Genomic DNA, 25,965 nt, shown 5'->3' with positions numbered 1-25,965 from the left:
TTTGCAGGGATAGCTTTTACACCAAAGGATGCTCCGTCAGGACCTTTTAGTATCCTTTTGTTAAATATGCAGTTTAATACTCACACTGTAGATTGCATTTTGGCAGAATAATCTGATAATTGACTGTCATAAGGCCCAGAACACACAAAAAATGTGAAATACAAACTATAACAAGAAATAAGAAAAGGAAATGTAAACAAACTCTAAGGCACAGGGGACTGAGGGACGCACTGAATGGAAACAAGACTCAAGACAAAGATTAAGGGCGTGACAGGACTATGTATACACACACAGGGGTGATTGAGTAGAGACACCTGGGAGACACAGCTGAACTAAAGCCAAACAACAGCATACAGGGAAGTAAAAGTAATAGAAGAGATAGAATAAACCGTGAGCAGGATATTAAAGCCAAACCAGGAACTGAAACAGAACTGAGGCTCAAGATTTTAAGATGTGATGGACGATTGTAAACAAGCACAAACTAAGACTCAGTCAGGGAGAGCAGCACTAACCATTGCCAGCAAATGATGCTTAGCAAGATCAAACTAAAACAAATACATGAATCCCAAATATCTGTCGGGATGATCTAAAATATACAACTAAATGTGATTCAGAAAATGATACAAAACCACCCTGTTGGGCTTACAACCATTGTCTGCACTTTTGTGCTGCCTCTAGGTCATCTTAAATTGGTCATGTGATTTGGACACACCCCCGATTACATGACTGTAGAGAAAATTCAGGACCATGACACAAACTTTCTATGGATCAAAAATCCACAATACAAAGAGTAAAGCCTGACCTTGTTTGCTGTTGGTGATGTATTGTGAAGAGTTCCCCAAACAATCCCAGGGATGCGCTTAGAGCCCTGTAATTGTTTTTATATCTACCCTTTTAATTTTATCCCGTCAAAGTGATAAAAACGTTACAATAATTTATGATCTAATATTGGTTTATGTTTTTCTTAAACACACAAATAAACTGTGCGTTACTATGAAAAAAGCAGTAAAAGAAAATGATTTCTTTAACTAAGATGCAGTTAAGAGTGCTCTGTTTCTCCGGCGTGCTGTGTGCACACTGAGTACAGCGTGTGCAGGGACCACCAGTAACTACGCTATCAGAGATAATCTCCGCCCCCCAGCCAGACTCCTCGGGTCCAACAAGTGTGAAACGGCCTTAGCAAACGGATTAAGGTTAGAATAACAAAATAAAAGCCAAATAGTGGGGTATGCACTACATCGCTCCCTTCCAGTCCCCTATTGTCTTTGTCTTATCAGCACTTGCAGGTGGCTGCTTTGCAGTTATGAAGTACACGAAGTTTTTTTTTTTTTATGTTTGTGAGAAATTTGTTTTATGCTAAATATCAAACCAAGATTTGCCTTCATTTTTCTCCCACTTATCCAGTTGATGGTCATGTGGGGCGCTGAAGCCTATCTCAGCTGTTACAGGGCATGAGCTGGGGTACACCATGGACAGGATACCAGCCTGTCACAGGAGTGACACAAAGACAGACGGCCAATCATGTCCACATTCACACCTACAGCCAATGTAGACTCACTAGTGTCCCGAATTCGAAAATGTGGCACAAAAACAAACCAATGGAGGCCCAGTAGAGTGCAATCAGATGAAGAGTTTATTAAGCACACACACGTGGGAAGAAGCACACAGCGTCACATCAGCGGACTTCTTCGCCCAAAATACACAGACAATGGCTTTTTATAATGTCAGGGTTAACGCCCCTTCACACGTTATAAGAACATTATGTGCATCGTTTACAGCCAGTGATCAATTTTTAGAGCTAAAGGCAGACACAGAAGTTCCTCTTTCTAGCATCTTTTCCAAATATGGCGCTGACTTCAGGCCCTGAAGGCCCCCGTGGACTTGTCCTCCTCTCTGACACATCTTCTGTCACCTGTTACTAAGCAAACTCAAATGCAACAGGTTGCTGAATGCATTCAGGCCTTTGCTCAGGCCTGTTTCTAGATTGTATGTATTATATGTGTTTTGTAGGCGTGTATGCAGTTTTAACCTTCTGTAGCTCCAAGTCACTTACACAATAGATCGTCCAGACATCGCACCGAACGAGGCTTATGACCTTTCCTTAATTGACTGAACTTCAACTCTTTAATAAGCACAAAATGCAATGTGAGTGTACAATTACTATGGCTGCACCTGTAATAAAAGGTTAATGTGAGGCCAGCAGGTTTTAATGAACATCTTAATGCAGTATCTATACTATAGATTATATTATTAATTATGCAGGATATATTGTAGCAATAAAATCCCTCTCTTGGGAACCACACCGTTTGTTGTGTCGCTCCTCGGCCCCCTCAGTTGCTTCTAGCTCCATCAATGGCATCATGGACACCAGGGTCACCGCTCCGGGGTCCACTGCCCTCGTGATTACCTTTTCCAACAATCCTCTGGCGCAAGGAATGAGACAACAACCACAAGTCACCAATATCCCTAGAAATGATGCAATAGAAAGCATTACAGACATCACAAACCCTTTCCATTGTCCGAACACGGATGTCATCCAGCTCTCCAGCGGGTTGTCGATTCCTGAGTGTTCATGCATAGTTTTAGACAGAGTTTTCAGCCCTTCCAGAGCTTGAGTTACTGAGCCATCTGGGGCAGCGTTGTTGGGGATAAAGGTACAACACATGTCTCCGAACATGGCACATACGCTCCCTTTCTCCGGCAACAACATGTCAAGGGCCATTCGATTTTGCACTCCCATCAGCGAGGTCGGACCCAACTGTTCCGCCCTCTAAAGCCTGAACCATGAAATAATTGCAAGAAATTTTTCATTTTTCAAAAATGAAGTGTTTATTAAACCCTTTCACAATTTTTACTGTTTAAAAACACTAGGCATTAAGGGTTTAATCTAACCTATGCATGTCTTTGGACTGTAGGAGAAAACCCACACAGAGAACATTCAAACTCCACACAGAGAGGCTCCAGACAGCAGGATTCAAGCCCAGGACGTTCTTATAACCACCACAACCTCAGGCCACCGACAATTCCCTTATTTCTGCTTCACTTTCTACTGGCTCCAGAGATTTTGCAAGAGAAAATCAGAGCAGATCTTAAGAGCTCCTCTTGCTTGCCACTGTGATTTCCTCTTTCCTGTACTCTATGAATTCTGGCTTCCTTTTTTGAAGTTTCATTTTTTTTCTGCTACCATATGACAACTCACCATTGGTGCGTCTTATTTACACCATTTACACAGTTTTAAAATGAATATATGGTATTAGAGATACAAGTGCCTCTTATAAATGGGATATCTATAAAGGGTTTAGGTCAGCGGTCCCCAACCGCCCGGGCCACGGACCGTTACCAGTCCGTGAGTTGTTTGGTACCGGGCCACGAGAGTTGAAGCTCGGGTGTGAAATTTATGGTTTTCAGGGTTTTTATTCAGTTTTTATTGTTGGGTCTTTTCGCATGTGTTATGAATAAATCTTCTGTTTTTCGTACCAGTACTGGTTTTATTTTGTTGTGTTTATCTGCGACACCTTAAAGGCCTGTCCATGAAAATATTGTCAGACATAAACCAGTCAGTGGTGCAAAAAAAAGGTTTGGGACCGCTGGTTTAGGTGTTTTAGTTGGAATACCACACATAACCACTGGGACAATCTTTTAAAGACATCCACACTCTCTCCATCTATGTTCAGCACTTCATTAGACTGAGACTGCTCTGGAACTCGATTCAAGTGGAAAGAAAATGGCTTTTTTACTGTTATATTCAGTCGTGTTCCTTTCCATAAGTACTGCAGGAACACAGAACTATGTCTTCATATTATTATAAATTAATTTTATGTTATTTTCAGCAGAATCCAGTCATTAATAAAGGCTTGGAGATGGCGGTTGAGGCCCTGGAACACTTTCAGTAATTTAAGACATTTTTTATCAGATATAAAACATTACTATAGGTCGTCTCTTACAAGCTCCTGTCTCAACTGAGGCTTTCGTCTGTCTTCACTTAAATGAAATACAGTGGGCCATTAGGGATCTTCTTCTTCTTTCTTCTTTTTTTCCCTTTTCAGTGTTCATCAAATATATGATGCTACACTCCCTGGGGGCATAAATCTGTTTCCTCTCCAGCCTTTCACACACTGCTGTTGTTGCTGGATTCATATGAAGAGTCCCTCAGAGAGCACAACCGGCAGCGAACGTGCGATTATGCTTTCACCGCTGGAGCAGAAATACATCCAGAGCAGCGAGAGCAGACTTACATAGCCGGTTCAAACAGCTTGGCGATATCATTTTGCTTTAATCAGCTGGAAATAATGCAAAATATAAAATGCGTACAAATCAGGCAACGTCAGAAGAGTTGATTTTAATATAGAAATGCAACTCCAAATAATGTATGACCCGGGAAAAAAGCATCCCTCCTCACCAGACAGCAAAAATAAACGTTAGAAAGAATGTGCAAATATTATCTGGTCTAGTTCTGCTCAACAGGAAATTATCTCGACATTATACAGAGCTTGATTTGGCTTTATCCTGCTAGCTACAGCTCTGTCCGTGTAGACTTAATTAAACTTTTCAGTGAGATGTCCTCCTGGAGTTATTCTGCAAATGTCTGGCTCCCTCTCTATTAACTCAAATTTATGACTGCTGTAGTTCGGGGACATCACTGAATGAAATGCTGCTTTTTTCTTTTCCTTTTCCGGCATCTAAGTTCGTACCTTTGATTCCTTTAACTCCACCGAATGGCTGATGGAAACAGACTGTAACAATCTGAAAATTCTGTCTGACAGCAGCCTAACGATGATGAGCAGGAGCCTTTTTGCATTCGATAGTCAAGCTCCGCTTCTCTGTAATGTAATTTCCTCGCTACCTTACGCTTGACCACTATGTTTTCATTATTTTGCATAAGTCACCAAGAAACTTGATGAGAATGTCTCAAGCTTAAGTGTCGAGAATATTAAAAGTAAATAGCCATCGCAGGAGAGGCTTTAGACACTCTTTCTGCCTACATTACAAAAGCTTCCCTGCAGGAAATCATTAGGCTCATTCGGTACACCTGTTCAACTCATTGTTAAGCAAATATCTAATCAGCCAATCAGACTCAGTATTTTTATATATAGATGTGTAGAGAGGGTCAAGACGACCTGCTGATGTTCAAACTGAGCATTAAAAGGGGGAAAGAAAGGTGATTTAAGTCACTTTGAACATACAGGGTTGTATGCTGAGATCTCCCCACACAACCATCTGCAGGGTCTGAAACAGAGAAAATATCGAGTGTGCTGCAGTTCTCTGGATGAAAATGCCTACTCTCAATTTCTGCTGTGACTTTCAATTGTAGGGTAAGAATTTGGCACAAACAACATGAAAGCATGGATCCAGCTTGTTTTGTATCAACGGCTCAGGCTGGTGGTGGTGTTACAATGTGGGGGATATTTTCTTGGCACAATTTGGACCTCTTAGAGCTTAATGAACATAATTTAAACACCGCAGTCTACCAAAGGCATTGTTGCTGACCACGTACATCCCTTCTTGACCACAGTGTACCCATCCTATGATGGCTCTTCCAGCAGGAAAACGAACGAAGCTCAAATTATCTCGAACTGGTTTCTTGAACATGACACTGATTTCACTGTACTCAAGTCACATGACCTCAATGCAACAGAGCACCTCACACCATGAATGCGCTGCCCTCAACTTTCTCTGTCAGTTGTAGTTTTTTGTTTTTGTTTTGTTTTTTGTGCAAAGCGTGCTGCATTTGAGGTTAACTGGAGTATTTGACACCGCCATTACTGCCGTTTCTTTAAAAAAAAAAAAAAGACATGGGTGATGTGACGATCTGAGAACGATAAAAAGAGAAAAGACTGCATTTGGTTATGCTGATCAAAGGTGCCTTCAGAAGAGTGCTTCAAGTGATTAGAATAACTGCAGATAAAGACGACAACAAAGACTACAGCCCCATGAGAGGAGGAGAAACCTGAAGATCAACATAAAAATTTAAACTCTGGTACACGGAGGAAATTAAGAGAGATGTTGAGGAAAGGTGGATTTAAGAAAAATCATGATGCTGCATGCACAGACACAAAAGGGCAGTGCAACCTGCTTGAGACGAGTGCAATCCCGAAACAAATTCAAACATGACAGTAATGCAATGAGTTGAATGAATATCAAATCTATGGGAATATTTTTCCGATAATTAAATCAAAGCAACGCATTTGCCATTTTGGTGATGGCTGATGATCAAATATTTGTTCTGTAAAGCATTTTCAGATCAATTTAGATAAAAGCTGTAGCCAAATTCACATAAACTGAACCGGCATTAGAGAACACTGTTAGTGTAATGAAATCACAATCGCCGTTTTCATTTCAATTTTGATCTCCCAGGATTGCATCATCCTCTGTGTGAGGAGGAACGGTTAAAAACCAGCTCGACTAAATAAACGTCTTCTTTCAGTCCCCGGGAAGAAACACCAGATAATAAAAACTAGAAATGTTATCATTTAAAGAAAAAAATCATCGGCATCATCTCGTGTCTTCAGGTCCTGCTTGAGTGGGTGGCAGGATATGTATGCATACCTGAAGGAATGTGTGTGGGTGTGTGCAAATGTGTGCGCAATGATGGGCGGAGAAGGAGGTAAATTAATAAAACAGATGGTTCGAGGTATATGGAAAGAAATTATTGCGAAAGGTCAAAGTGCAGAGTGTGACATTTACTGAGGCATAAATTCGTTACAGCCACAAACGCTGTCGTCGTTCCTGACAGCATCAGCACGGGGAGGATGGAAGCCAGAGAGACGTTCATTGTTTGTCTGCTGCACGGCCAACACATTACTTACTGGGATTTGTGCGAGTATTTCACAATCTGCAACTTAGGATACAAAACACTCTCAGACACACACTCACACATGGGCTGGCAGAGCTCCAACTTCATTACAACAGCACTCGGGCCGGCTGATTGAGTGATCAAAGCTAATCACATTTAATCCTATCTAATCATATGTAATAACCAACACTGAGCGCTCAGGCATGACAGCGCTCTCCACTCTCTCTCCATCTCCCCCCTTTTCGTCTCCTCTCCTCCTTGACATTTGACACACACAGACCTGCAAAAAAAAAAAACATGTCCTCCTCCCTCCTCATCCATGTTCAGCATCAGTCGCAACCAACAGAGAGTGGTAAAACCGCTAGAAGTGAGGTATCAAAATGAGGCGAAAAGGACATAAGGCTGCCTCGTTAGAGCGCTGAGCCCGCGGCGTTCGATACCTTCGTGCTCTTGAACGCCCAAGGGAAACAAGATGTTCTTCCTTTCAGTTGCGCCGTGTCACTAACAGCTTTGTCGTGAACAACTGGAAGAAGAAGATCTGGCGGTTTCGGGCTCTGTGTATTCTTCCCGATTCATATTCAGCACACAGTTTTAAAGCTGGAGCATTTAAAGCCTTTGAGATTTCCCTCTGTGTTTTCCTTTGCTTTGATCAGATTTTGAAGTCCCGCTGAGATGTTTCTGTAGACCACGGTTAAATGTAATGATAATGCAGTGTGATCACTGGAACTGGTAGGGATTTAAGTAGACTTCACACAGAGAATAATTATGCCTATGGTGGGAATTTATAGCCGTTTCTGGTAAAGCTGAGGCGGGAGATGCAGAGGTGCTTCGTTGTAGCGTTTGCGGAAGGTAAAAACCTCAATTTTGCAGGACCTCAAACTATACGGTCCCTTTCATCTGAGATCTGCTCCCTTGTTTGTGTACTCCTCCATTCCTCGACCCTGTTTTTTAATCTCATTTTTATCAAAGCGTGTATTTCAGAGGACCGAAAAGAGCTATAAAAGCGCTGTCGCCTTGCAGTTGAATTGTCCCTTTTACGACAATATTGGACGTCAAATGGGGTTGTTTATAGAAATGTATCTGAAACACCCGTCCCTTAAACCTTTCTGACATCAAAATTGCCTCTGCAGTTCGCTACACCCAGCCGGTAGCCTGGTGTGTGGAGACAGTGAGGATTGAGCTTCTCTCTCAAGCTCTGTTTTTTCATTCTTCATACGTCTCTGTCAAGTCGGTCCGCTCACATCAGGTACAAACAGTTTTTCCTTTACACCATGTCCTCACAGGAATGGTGTAGATGACTGGCATTTTTTTTCAGAGCCCAATATTGTCTCAAAAAGGTGCAAAAAAAGAAAAATACCTGTTGTTTCACATTTACTGGCATGAATGAAAGGGAAGCCATTGTGCTGAAGACAGCTTGGAGTGATTAAAACAAGAGCGTATCTGTTCAGTCAGGCGTTAGCTGGATGGAAACTCAGATGAAATGCTTTCTGTGTGGTGAGCGGTCAGATGCCACCTCCTGTAAAAAGGTTTTTTCCAAGCAGAGCCAGCCTCCACCGTGAAGAGGAGTAAGAGCCTGCAGAGCCTCAGGCGAGCATTTTTTAGTTTGTCTTTCTTAAAGATTTGAAAAGATGATTTCTCACAGGCTCTTGGTGAATTTGATCAGGCATAACAGAGCATCCGGGAATGTACATTTTTCTTGCGACTTGTTAACTCGTTTCATAAATCAGCTGCCTACCAAAGTGTGCAAATGAATTGCCAAGTGCTTTGTTTTCTGAAATGAAACAAAAGCAACGAGCGCCTTGTTGAGCAAAATCCACTCCCTGGTGACATCCGAGCTCAGTTCATTCCTAAGTACCAAACTTGTGTCTCCAACTGGTGCAGTTTGCTGAGTATATACTGAGTGTGACACAGTTTAAATATTGTTTCAGAGTCCTTTGCAGCCTGCCAAGGTAAATATCTGAGGAAGAGCTGTTGCGGTGTAATCCTTGTGCCCACAAAGAAAACAAATTGATAGCCAAGGCCTCGGGTTTTTCGAGCTGCACTTTACGATCGTAGAAAAACAACCCAACAAACATCGGAGCATCTGTTTTTGTTTTCCTCCCCAGGATGCCTTGCTGCGGCTGGCGGCAGTCGTGGATGCGCGCTCTCTGCGAGTGGCCCTCCGAGATGGCGTTCGGGAGCTGCTTCCCAGCACGGTAATGCATGAGAACACACACGTATTGGAATTTCCTCAATTTATTACCTGGAGGAAGGGGAAGGAAGAAGAAAAGGCTTCCTGTTAGTATTCAGAGTGGTGTGGTACTCAGTACTCAGCCCTGACACAGGACCAGGGAACAGAGCCCCAAATCTTGTTACAAATGGATGAGGCTCAACGCTCATTAAACTAATCAGAATCTGATTAATTTTACAAATGAACGTGCATGTATATGTGGGTGTGTTCTAATTCCAGGAGTGTGCATGTGTCTACTTGCTGGAGGAAGACTCGAGGCTACTATCTGACGACCCGCCACATGAGCTGCCACAGGAGGGAAAAATCAGGTGTGTGCCGCTTGTGTCTGTGTGTGTCTCTCTCTCTCTATGCGGCAAGTCACAGATGTTTCGTCTCAGTGAATCACCGCCGTGTACTGATTTGCTGCATTTGTTGTTGAGGGCAGCGATACCCGGAGAAGCAATAGAACAAAGAGGAGGGGTGGGGGTGGAGGGCAAACGGAGACGGATGTTTCCTCTGTGTGAGAAACAGGTGTCGTCTAAATGAATGTGAGCCACTCGGTCCAAAATCACATCCTCCTCAGCACAGAGATAAGGTGACACACAGAGAGGACCTCCTCTGTTTTTGTCCTGGCCTTTGATTTTTACCCCATCACTTTTTTTTTACCCTTCCTCACCCACCCATCTCTCTGACAGCTTCTTTTTTCCTCTTTTGTCATCTGCTTTCCCACCTTCCCACCTCACTGCATGAGTCTATCTTTGCCCTCTTTTCCCTCTCAGCCTGATCTTCCCCCAAAGAGCCACAAAGCGCTATGCTGCCTGTGTTTAGATCTTTCTGCCTTCAGCTACCGCCCTCCCCCTTTCCCGTGCTCCTCTTTCTCTCTCACCTTCAATCCCTCTCCCGTGGAAGCGTTGCGGGGCTAATAGCCGAGGTGACAGTGCCTCCGGTCCCTCAGCGAGGCTCGGCGATCCTCTCCTCTCTTAAGTGCTCCCCGAAGCTCCACGACCCCCATGTGCTGCTGCAACTGCTGCCGAGGCGCTGGGGAAAAACCAATTCTACATTATTGATGAAACTGTCTGTTTGTCAGACAACCACCCCGTTTCCAACACCTCATTGCTACATGAACAACGGGAAGCCACACAAACATCCTCACGAGGCACCAGCGCACAAGGACATGCGCACACACAACACCTGAGCACAGACGAACGCTCACATACTTGCATTTATCAAGGCGAGATATCGTGGCGATATTAAAAGAGCTACAGGGAAGTTTGTTACTTTTTTCTCCTTCCAACTCACCTGCTTATATAAGCCTGTTATCAAGTCCTTGACACACACACACAATGAACCCTTATAAGAGGCAAGGCCATGTTGTTCCAGCCTACTTTCTAATATATACAAGCCCATTATGTGGACCTTGACGCACATGCACAGCCACGCGAAAAAATAAACCTAAACAAGTTCAGCTAAGAAATCTTCCTTGAAGGTTTCTCTTCTAAACAACTTGTTGTGCTCACAATATGTGAGCCAAACAAGCCAAATGACAAATGCTGCAGAAGAAAGATGCAAGGCCAGAGTGCAAGGATATGATAATAAACACGATTCAAACTTGTTGCCACCTTCTTTGGGCCGGAGCTCATATGGAGCGAGGGGTAGTGTTGTCTGACCAATGAAAACTTCTTTGTGGAAGTTGCCGCATCTTCTAAGCTGAAGAGCTGAGGGACCACCCTGCTTGCTATGAGTGATCCACGATGGATATGCTGCCCTCCATATGTATGACATATTTTTCTGGGTGAGCCTCAGATGATGTATTACATCAGCACGGCGCCGCAGTAAAAGAGTCCTAAACTGGAGCCTTTCAGCCCCTGGAAACAATTTAAATATCAGTGTTTCCCCTCTTTTTTCTTGATGGTTAAGTAGTTATGACAAATAAGATTTACATTATAGATTAAGCAGAAGCATTTGCAACTGTCATCTGATACGCAAACAAACTGCTATCCTCCAAGTTCAGTGTGTAGACCACTGAATTGTTATTATTATATGGGAAATGACATAAATAAGGTGCTTTTAAAGTAGTTAAAAGTATCGGTATTGGTGATACTGGCCCTTTATTTACTTGGTGTCAGATCAATAGCAAACTGAGACTTTTAGTTAACATTAAAACACACATTTTAACATCACATGTGCTGTCAGACGTACACACAACAGCAAATAACAGTATTGTTCATAGTGCCTCGGGGTCATTTGTTTTGCTCTCCGCTGTACCAAGAGAAGCTGTTTTGAACCAAATACATTACGCAAAGGTCAACTATATTTGTCACAGTAGTGAAGTACAATGAGAATGTTTTTTGACTGAAGTGCAATACTCCTCAGTGAGTTTGAAAAAAATGGGCATTTTTAAATCAATGCACCATGCAGAGATTTGGCTTCAACGCTCGGAGGGATTTCAGACTCTGTAGAGCCCGTGTGCGTTACAGAGCGACTGCTGCTCTGTGTGTGTGTGTTTGTGTGTGTGTGTGTGTGTGTGTGTGTGTGTGTGTGTGTGTGTGTGTGTGTGTGTGTGTGTGTGGCTGCCAGAGGGATTTACCGATTATTATCTGAAGTACATACATCTTGAATCTAACTGTGTGCACGGGCGAAACCGTGTTGCTTCCTCTTCCTGTTGCTTTCTATGCTCGTGCACTTTTAACACGAGGCGTTCACTGTGTTTGCGTGCGGTCCAAAATACACAATTGCCCCAGTGTCCTATATTTTAGCATGAAACACCTGCCTTCTTTATTTAATGTAACACCCACAAAGACCTACACCTTTGCCATCACACCTGGCTTCACACCTGGCTTGCTCTTTCACACACATACACACATATGCACAAATGGCGGTGGTGAGTTTATAATTTCACAATGAATAATAGGGCTATTCAGAGGTGTTTTTGTTAGCATGAATGAATTCAGCACACATCTGGTTTCATAATGTTGCCGCTTGTTTTTCCTTTTGCTCCAGCTGTCTTTCAGATTGTCTCCTCCCTTTTGTCTCAAATATGGCGCGGGTAATTGTCTGTCTCAGACCAGAGTCACACTCAACTATCTATCATACATCTGTTTCAGGAGCATCGCGGACCAGCTGAAACGATGTCAGTGCACCGGCCTTCCTCCATCCGAACTGCCAGAGAAGTACAGAATCTGCCTCGCAGCGCCGTTACCAGCACACAGAAGAGGTGTGGTTATGTTTTGAAGGGTAGGGCTTTAATGTTGCTAGCGGACAGACAAAGTGCCCAGCATGTCCTTGTTCGCAAATGTGTGCATGTGCGCGGGAGCTCGCTTGCGTGCATGAGAGCAGAGAGATGTGAGAACGTGGGAGGAAAAAAACAAGTACGAGGAGATAGAGAGGGAAGTAGCGAGAGGCGATGGTTGCCGAGGGAAAAGCATGGAGCCGTGTGGGCACGAAAAGCTGGACAAGAGGACTAAAAAAAGCAGCGAGAGGTCTGTGATGAGGAAAAAATGCAGAAGAGCAAAAGGAGACGAGTGAATACACTCAAAATACCACGTGTAGTTTTGTTAGGTGTAATTATAGACCCTAAAGTACACATGCATGACCACTCTGCACTGTGCAAATTGATACATAATACTGAACACCCATCATAATAATGATGCAGGGAAAGAGTTAGCCTGGCACCAAAGTACTAAACCCATCATTCTGTTTGTTTTGTCCTCTGCTGTCCACACGCGCAGCAGCACACACCTCGGTGATGACATTTATTTTGCTCATTAGGATAAGTTGTTGTTAAAGATGAGAAAAACAATTTAAAAACAGAGGAAGAAAAAGTATTATGCAAGGACATCAGGTGTACTTTGTACCATAATTTTCTCTTGCATATGTAGCACAAGAACACGTGGGGGCGATCAGGATTCGCCCCCACGAATAAGATTAGGAGCTAGACAAGGGCATGGAAGGAAAACTAAAGGACGATTAAAAGACCTCTGAATAAATTCATGATGTGTTCTGAATGCTCTTCTTTCTTTCTTTCAGCTGTTGTCATTCCTATCTTGGAGCAGGACAAGGTCATCGCTGTCTTACTGGTGAGTCAGTCAAGGACAAAAAAATGAATTGTCCAAAACAACAAAACCAGTTGCAGCAGAGAAGGTCATTACCTCTAAGTTCTCCTGTTAAAGAAGCAAAAGGCAGATTTTTTTCAGTCGTGCGCCATATGTGCATTCAGTTCTCCACAGAGACCACACAGCTCGCACCACCACCTCCACTGAATAGCATTTTGTTGATTTTCCACTCTGTGTGTGTGTTTTTGTATTGCAGGTGGGCTGCGGTCCACTATCTGATCAGGATGAACTGCATCTGAGCGTGCTGGAGAAACATGTAAGCTTGCTCCTGCGAAAAAAAACAGCCTGGCAGCAGCTACGGTGCTCTTTAGTTAATCGACACTCTTTGGCACGGTGTTTTACCAAAGAAAAAAAAACAGCATACATGCGTGTGCTCTGCTGTGTTAGGAAATTAGGAAACACTGGTTGTCAAACTATCTGTTCAAGCCTTGATGTTATTTTCTATTCCTTAACTATAGTCTGTGGTATTGACACACAACAATTTTACATTTGTATTGTTTTACGGATCCAATAATAGTGTATAATGTTAAATAGATGATGCTTATATAGAGGTTATAATTTATCTTTTTACGTCCGCGTGGTGTCGCAGGCCTCGGTGGCATGTGTGCGGGTCCAAGCTGTTCAGACATCCTACCAGAGGCCTCCTCTCAGCCCTTCTCCACTACAGTCCCACAATGCACTGCTGCCCCTCAATGTCTCAGAACAGGACTACTGCGAGCTGGACCGCAACATCCTGCAGCTCTGTGGTACGCACACAGCACGCACACACTTTACAGACATTATTTCACTCTTCTCTTAGAAAACAAGAAAACTCATGCACACATGCATATACTTATATGAGAGGTGGGATATAATAATGGAACTGTGGGAATTCAGATGGATGAAAACACAAAGCATTGTTTTAAATCTCATGCTTAATGCTATTTCTTCACACATATGCATTAAGCATGAGATTGTTCCCTGATAACTGTCAAAAAATGTGGGTTGCATTTAGTGTCTTTAGTTGTTTTGGGGTTTTTTGTGTGTGTGTGTGGGGGGGGGGGGTTGCAACCTCAGTTTTCACTTCTTTTCCTTCTGTCTTCATCTGCAGTACAGGCAGCCCTCCATCCCATGTCTTGTCTTCATTATTAGTCCCTCTGTTAGCTGGTTCCTGCTCACCCTTCCCCGACCTCGCTGTCTCAGTGTATCTCTCCCTGGATTGCTTTCTGTCCACTTGCGTACATGCTCTGCATTCCCACTCTTCCTTAACGCCACTCCGACCTTGCTCTACGCTGGTTTTTCCTCCCGTCATCCTCTGTCTCTCTCTCTGTCTCCCTCTCTCTTGTAGGTGAGCTCTATGACCTTGATGCAGCCTCTCTCCAGCTTAAAGTCATCAATTATGTAAGTGGTTGAGATCACTCGTGCACTTTCACACACACACACACACAACCTGCACACACACACACACACTGTGTGTTAAATATGTACAGTACATTCAAGACATAAAATCCTTCCCGGTGATTTCTACCTCTCTTCCTGTCATTATTTTTACTACAAGCTTATTGTCACACAATTACTCCATTAGCCTCCCCTTAATGTGCACACCCTTCTTATATGATACACTCTCTGAAGCCAGGGGAGCAGAGCGAGAGGTGTAGAGATTTATTGCAGGGAAGGAGGAGCTGTGCAGAGAGCCGTGAGAGAGAGCAGAGTTATCAAGCTTCAGCCACGGTAGTCAGTAAATTGTAGTCAGCGGGACTCTGGCTACAATTGAAATGTATGGAAATATTCACAGAAGAAGAAGATAAGAGAGGGCGAGAGAGAGAATAAAGCAAGAGAAAGTAGAGAAAATTGAAGGTTATGCTGCATCAAATGGACAGAGCTTCAGTCCATCCAAGGAAGCTTGATGGATCAAGGGACGCGATTCTTTTCTTCAGAGTTTAGTAAAAGAAAATGTTAACACAGTCTTTTGTCCTCACATGAAAAGGAAAAATAAAAGCATCAGCAATTTCTAATCGCGAGCACTGCTGCAACTCATAATCTCATAATAATCGGAATAATTGCGGCCCTAACATACTCGGAGTTTCAGGTATTCCGAGTTTTTTTAATTTAGTTAAAGGAACCAAGTGAACGCGCTGCTTTCCTTCGACAACTGTTTTTCCTCATTTTCTATTATGTTTCTAAAATGAGAACATGCACTAGCAGGCGGACGCTATCAGATGAACTCATTTACCATTAGCTGCTGTTACCGGCGTTACCGCAGAAATTATAGATGCTGTCTTTGAGGACACGGATAGCAAAGGTTGCCCCGAAAACCAGCGTAAAGCGAGGTGGATATTTCTCTCTGTAAACGCTTAAGTCAAACCTACCTGACCTTCTGTGCAACCTGTGCTACCCTGGGACCAGCTCAGCGGTGCTGAACAATGGCAGCGCGGCCTGCATCCTTTTATGCCCCTGAACCTGCATTGGATTTTTGTTTTTCCTTCATCCATCCGTCTCACAGATGAGAGCGAGGGAGCGAGACAGAGGCTGCGGTGGTGCAAAATAGACTGCAGGGCTTTTAAAGATGCATGTTAAATCCGACATGATTTGTTTTTGTCTATTTGTTTATTTTTACAGTTGTAAAAATAATGGGGTGAGGGCACAGGGGAGAGGAGAGGGAAGAGGAGCATGGGATTGTTGCTTCTGAAGAATCGTGGGTTTTTTCGGGTGGGAAGAGCTCGGGGCAGCTCTTATGGTATTAACAGCATTTTTGAAAAAGGGGTTGGAGGGGCTTATTATTATATGAGGGTGCAGCAGCGTGCTTTGTGTGCGTGCACATATGTGTGTGTGAGAGACTGGGGGGCAAATGTGTTGGCAGTGGCTGCCGTTTTTTCCTGTTCTGCTTGTTCTCCATCCAGCTCGGTGGATTACGGAGAAGAATGCTGTGTGAGGAAGCGCTGCTGCATACGTGTGTGTGTGTGTGTGTGTGTGTGTGTGCGTGTATATGTTTGTGTCAGCGTGCGTGCAGGGGCGTGTACGGCTCAGAGTGTATTTTCAGTCTATGAATGTGAATGAAATGTTTTCATCACAGACAGCAGCGGGAAATTGGTTGCAACTCTGCAGGTCTTACAGAGCAACAGCTTCAAGGAGCTTGAGCACACACACACACTTTAATTTACACACACGCAGACACCAAATGTGATTTTCTTCTGTTTATCCATCTCACAGCTAACTGCGGGGCTTACGCTGAAAATGTACTTGAATAAATCCCGTCTGTTTAGCGTAATAAAAACCTAATTTCATTCCAGATTTTAATCTACTGCAAAAATCAGTTTGAATTCTCACCACGCCCCGGGAGCAGTCATTTTTCCCCGTCCGCCGATTTCTTATCTTATCTCCACGCCTAGACTACTCTCCAAAGAATAGTAAATTGAAGGTTTTAAAACAATCTGAGCAAGTCTGATAAAGAGAGATTTCTGTGATTATACGTCAGGACTGATGTCGTGTTTGTGTTCTTCCGCAGTTGCAGCAGCAGACTCGGTCGCAGTGCTGTTGTTTGCTACTGGTCTCTGAGGATAACCACCAGCTATTTTGCCAGGTATACACACAAACGCGCACACACAGACACATCTTTATCGTTGTCGTACACATTTGTTTTCATAATCTGTCTGTGAAATACCACACAAAAAACAACATGGACACACATACTGTTCTCTTCATCCCCACCGCCACAGACACACACACACACACACACCATGACTCATTTATCAAAGAGCAATTTGAACATTAACATTTGAAGAACTCCCGACCTTTGACATCTCTGATCTTTTAGGTAGTCAGAGACAAAGTCCTGGAAGAGGAGATCAGCTTCCCGGTGAGGCAAAATATCAATGCAATAATTTACTTATTGTTTATTGATTTTCATCTACATTTCATGTTTGTTTCCAATGTTCCCAGTAAAACAGTTTTTTTTACCGGTTTGATCGCATTTCCATTAAGTCTTTTATTTTTCCCTTTTACTCATGAATGACCTTCATTTCCTTTGGGGAGCGAGGTTATGTTTTAATAGCTTTTGCGTGTGTCTAACTCTGTAAACACAATAGCCCAAAATGCTTTGAATGAATTCTAAAAAATTTGCACATGCACCCATCGAGGTCTTCAAGGTCAATTTAATTATTAACACTCAAAAACTGACAAAAAACCGTACAACTTAGAAACTATGATTCTTGCAAGTGTGCTGTGAATTTAAAATATGTCATATTTGACCTCTGACCTCTTTCAATCCAATTATATTCAGTTTTATCACAACAACAGTTGCTTAAAGACCCTACAATGATACAAAATGCCTCTTCGAGATCAATGACTTGATCTGAAGGTCAAAGTGATATTAATGCTACACACAGCTGTTTAAAGCTGACACTATTGTTTGCAATGTCAGCATACAGACACATAGGGAGTGATATACGGTGAAATGAACGCTATATTCACATAAATAAAAGATCACGAAGAATAATATCTGAACAAAAAAATATGCCAAGTATATTCAAATGGGTTTCAACAGGGCAAATAACAAAAGCCTGCACTTTGCAGTTGTTTTTACTGCGCCACAAACTTCTTAAAGTTTAAAAGTAACAAAGAAAACAAAGTGAATTTACACAAAACGCAATCGTTTTTTCTTAAATTATTGAGGGTGAGCTGCCTCGGCTGAGGTTTGTGCTCTCTGGGTGCTTCTTGTTCGTTATGTGGTCTGTTAAGCTGAGGTGTGGATTTCCGGGATGTCTTCTCCAATTTTTAATAAGCAGAATTATGATGCAAGTGTTGCATCCTGCGTGTAGTTTCTTTTCTTTTTTTTTGAGTGTCATGATAGAATAAGCCTCCCACATGTAATCACTTATAATCCTCAGCAGGAGTTATAATTAAGAAATTTGGTGAGGGCCAGTAATGACATCCTTTGGGTGGCTTGCACTCTCCTGTCTCTGGCTGCAGTGCTTGTGTAGCATATTTAACAGGCTTTCCATTATCGTGTGAATAGACTGCGTGCCCCAGCCTAAATGATGTGTGAAATCTCGATAATAGCCGGTGAAGAGAGATATCAAGACACAAGAAAAAAAACTTAAGTGGCTGTATGTGCTGTTTAGCAGTGGTAATAAGCTTCACTGATATTAAACAAGCTTTTTTTTTATATCTATTTTACCCTCATTATACTGGTTTTATTTACTTTCCTTGTGCTCATCTTGTCTTTATTATCTCCTTGTTTTTCTTACTTCTGTGCAGCTGATGTTTGGACGTTTTGGTCAGGTTGTCGAGAAGAAGAAGTCAATTACTCTTCAAGACATCAGTGCTGTAAGAGATCTGTCTATTTGTGCATCTATCTATCTGTCTGCATCACTGTAACTAATCTGTTTGTCTTTTCTGCCTGCTACCATGGCAGGAGGAGCGCAGGCAACTGTCCAGTATGTTGGGCTGTGAGATCTCCTCCATGCTCTGTGTGCCTGTGGTCAGCAGGGCTACAGGTCAGGTGGTGGCACTAGCGTGCGCTTTCAACAAGGAGGGCGGGAAAAGGTACGTCCTCGCTTTGAGTTGTTTCTTTTTGGTTTGTTTTTCAGTTTAATGCTGAGAAGACCACATGGCACTCGCTGAAATCGCGTTTTGAACCTCACAGCTGTTCAGAAATCACTCCGGCGTTGATGGCTTAATGCCGAAAAAACTTTTTTGAAATTACTCGGCTGTCAGTCCAAAAGTGATTTGGCTTTTCCTAATGCCACAACTGCTGACTCATGGTAGATGCAAAGATTTATCTGACAGCAGCTTACAGTAATGTCGGGATGGGGCCTGATTAGTTGCGCCTTACAGCTCAGATTTGTTGAGGTTATAGTAGCAGAGACTGCACTGCTGTTTCCACTAAGATCTGCAGCTTACCAGCAGGTTGTGCTTTGTGTTGGCCATGAACAGATGCAGGGGAAGGACTGAGATGCAAAAGCAGCCCTGGAGTTTAACCTAGAGTAGCCCAGAAATACTTGTGCAGGGCTGACATTCATACGGGATTTTTTGCTGATAGCAGAGTGTCTGTTTAAAGACACATGTCAGAAATGTGAGTGTAATGACAGGTTCCAAAAGTGTGTGCAAAAAGACAGAATAATGGAAAGGTAAGGATAGGCTAGGAGAAATGATATTACTCAGACCAGTGATAGGCACGGCAACGTGTGACACATGCACATGCTGCTACAGCTTTACAATTAAAGGCTATCTTTTTAAATATATAATACTCTCATGCATCAGTATAACACAAAGAGGCTATTTCATGTTTTCCAGCACAGGGTGCTATTGAGCAAATACAGTCATGGTTAAAAGAAAGTATACTCTCTTAAGGCTTTAAATATCAGAGCAAAGCATCATCTGGTCCTTAGAGGGTGTAAAAATGAGGTAAATGCAACTCCAACACATCACATACGTCATATATCATCACCAAAAACTAAGTACACCCTTACAGCTTCCATAAGAAGCAAGAGGATAAGAGGACAGGTATGTACTTCATTAACAAATCAGTCCATCATTGTACAGTGTGAAAGATCATTCACCAGTGGAAAACATTTGAGACAGCTGACAATCACCCCAGGATCGGACGTCCCAGCAAATTACACCAAAGTCACCCCCTGTTATAACAAAGTGGTACATCCCAGACTCTACAGGCCTCAGTTAGCATGTTAAAAGTTCAGTTAAATTTAGAAAAAGACTGAACAAGTCTTTGGGAGGGTAGCCGGGAGAAAATCTTTTCTCTCTTAACCCTCTTAGGCTCAAATTAAACTTTTTGTTGCTAATGCACAACCAAGTCCTGCAGTGGTACTTCTGAGTAAAAAAACTCCTAAAATATGTATGTGGGGTAATCAGGTTGTTAGTTTTTAACTGTTGCAAATCGGCAACGCCTGCCTTGAGAGGGTTAATAGCACGTGGCAGCACAGCTGAGGTTTGCCAAGTTACACAAGACTTCTGGACTAATGTCCTTCAGACAGATGAGACCAAAGTGGAGATTTTTGACCATATTATACTATATATCCTACTGTCATCAAGGGGGTGGTGATTTGTGCTTGTTTTGCAGCCACAGGACCTGGGCAGCTTGCAGTCTTTTAGTCGACCATGAACTCCTCTGTGTTCCAAACTTTTTTAGAGTCAAACGTGAATTCATCTGTCTGACAGATAACGCTTGACTCAAACTCGATCATGCGACAGGAAAATGATCCTTCGTACAGAATGACTAGAAAAGAAAAGAATCAAGGTGTCGCAATCGTCCAGTCAAAATCCAGACCTGACTGATGTGCTGTGGTAGGAAATTCAGAGAGCAATGCGTAAACAAATCAAACCAAATCAGCTAAAGCAATATTTTAAAGAAGAGTGGGTCAGAATTCCTAAACAATGATGTGAGGAAATGATGAAGTAATACAGAAAATGTAACTTTGAGTTATTGCAGCTAAAGGTGGAAGCAGCTTGTAGGATGTATTTTTTTCACACATTGCTACTGCATTTTGGTCCAGTGTAATATGTTATGTGCTGTAGTTCCATTTACCTCGTTTTAAGACCTGCTAAGGACCAGCTGGAGCAAAACAATTCGCAGATCATCTGCAGTTTGTCTCGTCTGTCCATCTCTTATAGATGTGTTATAGCAAATCGTCTTACCTATTTGAATAACAATCTCCAAAATATTCGCTGATATATTGTATTTCTCAAAACATATGAATAAATGAATAAAATAAACATCCCTCCCATCCATTGGCTACAAAACTAGGCTGCTTACATTGTTTTATTCCTTTTCAAGTTACCTATTAAAGCTTCTTAGTCATTTTCCAGCCAAGCACCAGATTTGTGCACAGGCTGTATGGATTCACAAATCACACGGAGCTGCACAGATGTCTGATACTGATACGTGAAATCAGGATATTTTAGGTTAGTTCAAGCAGAAACTGTTGGTGATGCCGAGTGTCTGTGCAGAGAGCATACAAGGGAAACAATGCTGATTATTAACAGTCTGCCATCTGAGTCTGAGCTGAACTGATCTTCAGGTATTTACTGATGATTTGCAAGAAAACCCTGTATATGATTTTGTTAGAAGTCAAGGCCTCACCTGTCCCTCATTCTGCATGGCTGTTTGTCATCACTCTTGCGAATCCCTACTCGGCAGTGCTTCTTGCTTAAAAGTCTTGCAAAAGTATGCAGCTGTCATTTATTGGGCAAGAAGACCCGCTAAGTCATCAGGTTGTTAATATGACTCCATCAACAACAGCTTCGTTTTTTTAATGCACACCCATCTTTCACTGCAAGGGCTGATGCTTACAAAACGTACCATTATAACCCAGAGTGACACAGTTTTACACGGATAATTTAAATCTGGGTCCCGCTCCGTGTCACTGGCAGATGTGGAAAGTCCGTCATTTGACAGAGTGACCGCCCCCAAACATGTACCACAGCACTTTTTGAGCTTGTGTGAAATCCTCTAATGTGTGTGTGTGTGTGTGAGTGTGTGTGTGTGTGTGTGTGTGTGTGTGTGTGTGTGTGTGTGTGTGTGTGTGTGTGTGTGTGTGTGTGTGTGTGTGTGTGTGTGTGTGTGTGTGTCCAGATGGCTGCGATGAGGATGACAGTGTGAGGATCTAGCGTCAGGTCATGAGACTAAAAGCAGTGGGAGGCTTTGCTGTCTGGTGTGGCGCTATGTTTTGGCATGCATGTGTGTGTATGTGTGTGTGTGTTGCCCAGAGCAATGCTGCTATCTCCTGAATGCAGAAGTCTGCAAACTTGCACTCCAGCTGTTTGTCTCTGTGTTTGTCTAAGAAACTGGGAAAGTTGTTTTGTGTATTGTATGATTTCCACACACGTGCAGACACTCTCATGCAGTCCGGTGTTTGTACTCCCTCCCTCTCTCTCTCTCTCTCTCTCTCTCCGTCAAGATTGTGAGAGATATAATTTCTCCCTCTGCCAGTGGCACAAATGATAGAGCTTGCATCTCATTACCATAGTAACAGCAGCAGGATTATGGTCTCAGCTGCGCATATAATGTGATGAATATCCTGTTCTGTGAGCACAATCATCCAGATTTTAGAAGAGCCGTATATCTCGAAGGTGCATCGCCTCATTATAGATATTGTGTGATCATATTCACGGTTTGCCGACGCTTGTCTCTCCTTTATAATGTGTCCTCTTCACCCGTGACACCGGTGTATAACAACATATTGTGACACAGCAGGAAAAAGAAGCAGCTTGAGAATGAGCAGAAGCACATTGTTAGAAGGAGACAATAGAGACACTGTTTTTTTAATTCACACTCAGATATATTGTTCTTTTGACAAATAGGCTGAGCGATGGTTTGTTTCTAAGTGATGGCAGGATTTTTAACTGCTCCAGTCCAGTGTCACAGAAGACATGCACATTCTGGTCTTTGGAGGTGGACTCCCACAGGCTGCTGATCATTTTCTATCACAGCTTCAAATAACTGGCGTCTACCACCGAAAATTATTCTCCACTCTCTTTATTCTGACTCCTCTGAATCTCTGAATGTCACTCGTAAAGATTTGTAGGACACTTGTTGAAGTTAAAGTGAGCCTGACAGGCTTTTTTTCAGGCTCCAACCTCTTTTGCTTAGATTCCTCTGAGGCCTCCAAGCGGAGGGCAAGAACGCCTTGAAGCAATATACAAGATACCCTGATATCTGCACAATAATGTGCCGCTGCCCTCTGTAGGCAAACACAGACAACTACAAGCATGAATGTGGTCAATGGTGTTGCTGTCAGCTTTGCCTTCACTTGTTGCCTGCACAGAGTTGTAAGTCTTTGTCATAGTTAGCCAAGAGTAGAGACTGTTGTCTTTACCACCTTCCTGTGTGTGAAGGTAATTATTGAGGTTTCCTATTTACTGTAGGCTTTTTTGCATGATTTTAGTTTTGAAAAATGTCTCAAGTAAGAGAGTGTTCATGTTTTTATGACAAAACAGATTATTTAAATGGTTCTGATATACAGTATTGTACAAAAGTCTTTATTTAGTTTTTATATGTTAGTAGGAATATGGAAAATAGAAAATGGAAATGGGAAAAAACAGCTCTTTGGCAATTTGATGCCTGTCAAAATGTGTTATCTTTGTTTTTCTGGCAGGCTGCTATTAACAAAGGACCTAAAGATACCATTTAAAATTGGTTCATTGCTAAATTGTCTGTTGCATGTAGACAGTACACAGGTTAATCTCTTGGATTAGGTATGCTTGAATGATTCATAGGTCATTGTGTAGTGACTAAAGCAGAAAACATTCCTCCTAAAATGTTCAGGTACAAAGACTGGACTAAAAATGAGTGAAAAAGCAACCGATGTCCTAAGAAAAACTGAAAGACCTTCAGAGAACTACTTATCAAGGGCATTTTAAAAAGTTGGATAGTTTAATTACAAAATTGCATTTGTAAGCCATTTCATAAATGGGGAATGTTTCATAGCCTATAATGATGTCTGTGTCTAACCAGCAGTGCAAAATCCAGATTTGTTATTATAAATGAAATAAGTAGCAGCCTGTTAGTTATAGCCAGGCTTTTAACCTTTGACCCCTGTGTGTGTTCCCTATTGCAGACACACCGAGGCAGATGAACATGCCATCCAGCACTGTTTCTGCTACACTTCAACAGTCCTCACTTCAACTTTGGCCTTCCAGAAAGAGCAGAAGCTCAAAGTGGAGTGCCAGGTACTGCACATGCACACGGACACACACAAAAACACACACCCATCCAGTCATATTCTCACATATGCCGTATGCATAAATATACATGAAGTTGCCCTTTGAAGAGCTATTTGTGTTCGCTGTTTCTCTTTATAGGCGCTCTTGCAAGTGGCCAAAAATCTCTTTACACACTTGGGTAAGTCTTCTCTCCTCCGTCTGTCCATCCATGTGTCTGTCTGTGTGAAGCAAGACCAGTGTGGTGCAATTTGCATTAATTGAAGTGATCACCTTGTGAAACAAATGGTGCACATAATTGAATGAGATATTAGCGACCCTTAAGGTGATCATTGTCATAAAATCAAAAGGGCATTGAAAATTATGGGTCCACCTTTCTTTCCTATAATTTCCATCTATCTATGGAGGTATTTCCATTCTTATCGAGCTGTAAGCACTGATGGCATCATGATTGCAGGTACAAAAATTGATCTGTTGGTAGAGCAAATTGCCTCTCACTGTACTGAAGCGTTGATTACAAAAGCTCTTATCAGCTTGTGCGGCGGATCCACGGGTACTCGTACTGTAATCTCTGTTTTTGTCTATCTGGGTTTTGCTGTGTCCTCTTATAATTTCCTCTGTTTTCCATTTAATTCCCTCTCTCATCCTTCTTTTTTTCTCTCGTTCTCCCCCCGTCCTCTCTGTCTCTCTGATTCTTTCAGATGATGTGTCAGTGCTGTTACAGGAAATTATAGTGGAGGCCAGGAACCTCAGTGATGCAGAGATGTAAGCCCTCTGATTCATCTTCAAAGGGATTTATCAGTGTGCGTGTATGAGAGAGAGAAAGAGTGTGCGCATGTGTGTCTGTGCATAGTGTGAATGTCTTTATCTCCATTTGCAAAGGCTATCTAGGCAATTTGTTCTTAACCGACTTGCGTCATTTAATAAGTTACAAAATGACCTGAGATGAAACGAGATAAAACTCTCAGCTGTGCTCCGTTCTGTCTCTTACCCCTCGAAATCTGATGTTCACTGTTTCTGCAGCTGCTCGGTGTTCCTGCTGGATCGTGTGAGCCATGAGCTGGTGGCAAAGGTGTTTGATGGTGGTGTGGTCAGTGAGGAGGAGGTACGGCAAACAAGCATTTAATTTAACACACATATAAACACTTAGCATGACTGTGCTGACAGTGCACAGCTGCACTGTGGCCTAATGGTCTAAGATTTATGGAGACTTTTTTGGCTGTCTTGAATTTGGCAACAGGGAGTAACAGGAAATTATAACAGGGAGAATTATCAAAGTACACTGAACAAATATCTACATACTGGAATAATAATGATAATAATAAACTTTATTGCATCACAGGAAAAAAGTTAAACAGAGTTAAAAATCTAAAAAGAAAAAAAAAAGCCAAATAACAACACGTCAAATAATAAGAAATACATGAATACTAAAACCAACATTGTGACATTCATAAAAACTTTACGATTAAAAAATGCTTTAAAAGACTCAAAAGGTTCTGATGTCATTCCGATCACAATTGGAGCTCTGACGGATAAGGCCCGCTAACCTTTCTTTACAAGAGACCTCAGGATAACCAGCAGAACCTCATTCACTGATATCAGTTAGTGCCCAGACACATAGATGTTAGTGAGTCCTTCATGTAATTCAAACCATTTAATGCTTTAAAGTAATTAGAATCAGTCTTTTGAATCATACGGTGGAGAGGCAGCATATATATTGAAAACAAAAGTGGGCCAAGCATAGAACCTTGAGGAACACCACAATAAAATGATAGCATTTAGCATCCCATCACTAAACACACAACTAGAAAGCTCCGTCCCCAGGGAAGAAGCTGAAATTCACCCCGTAGAGGATGGGAACCATTATTAAAAATTGATAAAGCCATCCATTGAATCTGTTTAGTGTACAGGGAGGCTAAACAGGGCTGTGACCCACCTATCAGATGACTGGACCATCTCACTATCCAATTCAGTCAGTTTTTCTCTGCAACAGAGGTCTGACCGAACCATGCCACCAAACAAAAAAGATAAAACAGACTCAATAAAAGGATGATAAAACGAAGTTAAATTGTTCAGTCAATGTGGAAATGAGCAAGTTTCCTAAGGCAGTAAAGGCACTTGTGACCCTTTTTCCAGACCAATTTGTAATTCTCATCAAAATTCAGGTTTTCATTGATTATGGTTCCAAGATATTT

The 25,965-nt window shown here is 42.3% G+C and overlaps 1 protein-coding gene across 3 annotated transcripts in view; it reads left to right on the top strand.

The window, feature by feature from the left end:
- The window catches only part of pde2a (phosphodiesterase 2A), a 178,380-nt gene that overhangs the window by 133,657 nt on the left and 18,758 nt on the right, over positions 1 to 25,965 (top strand). For 2 of the 3 annotated variants that reach the window (XM_085131268.1, XM_085131269.1), the window contains exons 3-17: positions 8,899 to 8,988; positions 9,243 to 9,331; positions 12,107 to 12,216; positions 13,029 to 13,078; positions 13,311 to 13,370; positions 13,704 to 13,860; positions 14,442 to 14,494; positions 16,599 to 16,673; positions 16,908 to 16,949; positions 18,350 to 18,418; positions 18,507 to 18,637; positions 23,668 to 23,779; positions 23,912 to 23,951; positions 24,472 to 24,535; positions 24,794 to 24,875. In XM_085131268.1, the coding sequence (XP_084987394.1) occupies positions 8,899 to 8,988; positions 9,243 to 9,331; positions 12,107 to 12,216; positions 13,029 to 13,078; positions 13,311 to 13,370; positions 13,704 to 13,860; positions 14,442 to 14,494; positions 16,599 to 16,673; positions 16,908 to 16,949; positions 18,350 to 18,418; positions 18,507 to 18,637; positions 23,668 to 23,779; positions 23,912 to 23,951; positions 24,472 to 24,535; positions 24,794 to 24,875 (1,224 nt within the window). The other variant, XM_085131271.1, reaches the window with a different exon arrangement.

The sequence above is a fragment of the Neolamprologus multifasciatus genome, chromosome 14 (genome assembly GCF_963576455.1).
Source record: "Neolamprologus multifasciatus chromosome 14, fNeoMul1.2, whole genome shotgun sequence".
In the NCBI taxonomy this organism is placed as follows: Eukaryota; Metazoa; Chordata; class Actinopteri; order Cichliformes; family Cichlidae; genus Neolamprologus; species Neolamprologus multifasciatus.
The sequence above is the reverse complement of the archived record's forward strand: the minus strand, read 5'-3'. Positions and strand labels throughout refer to the sequence as shown.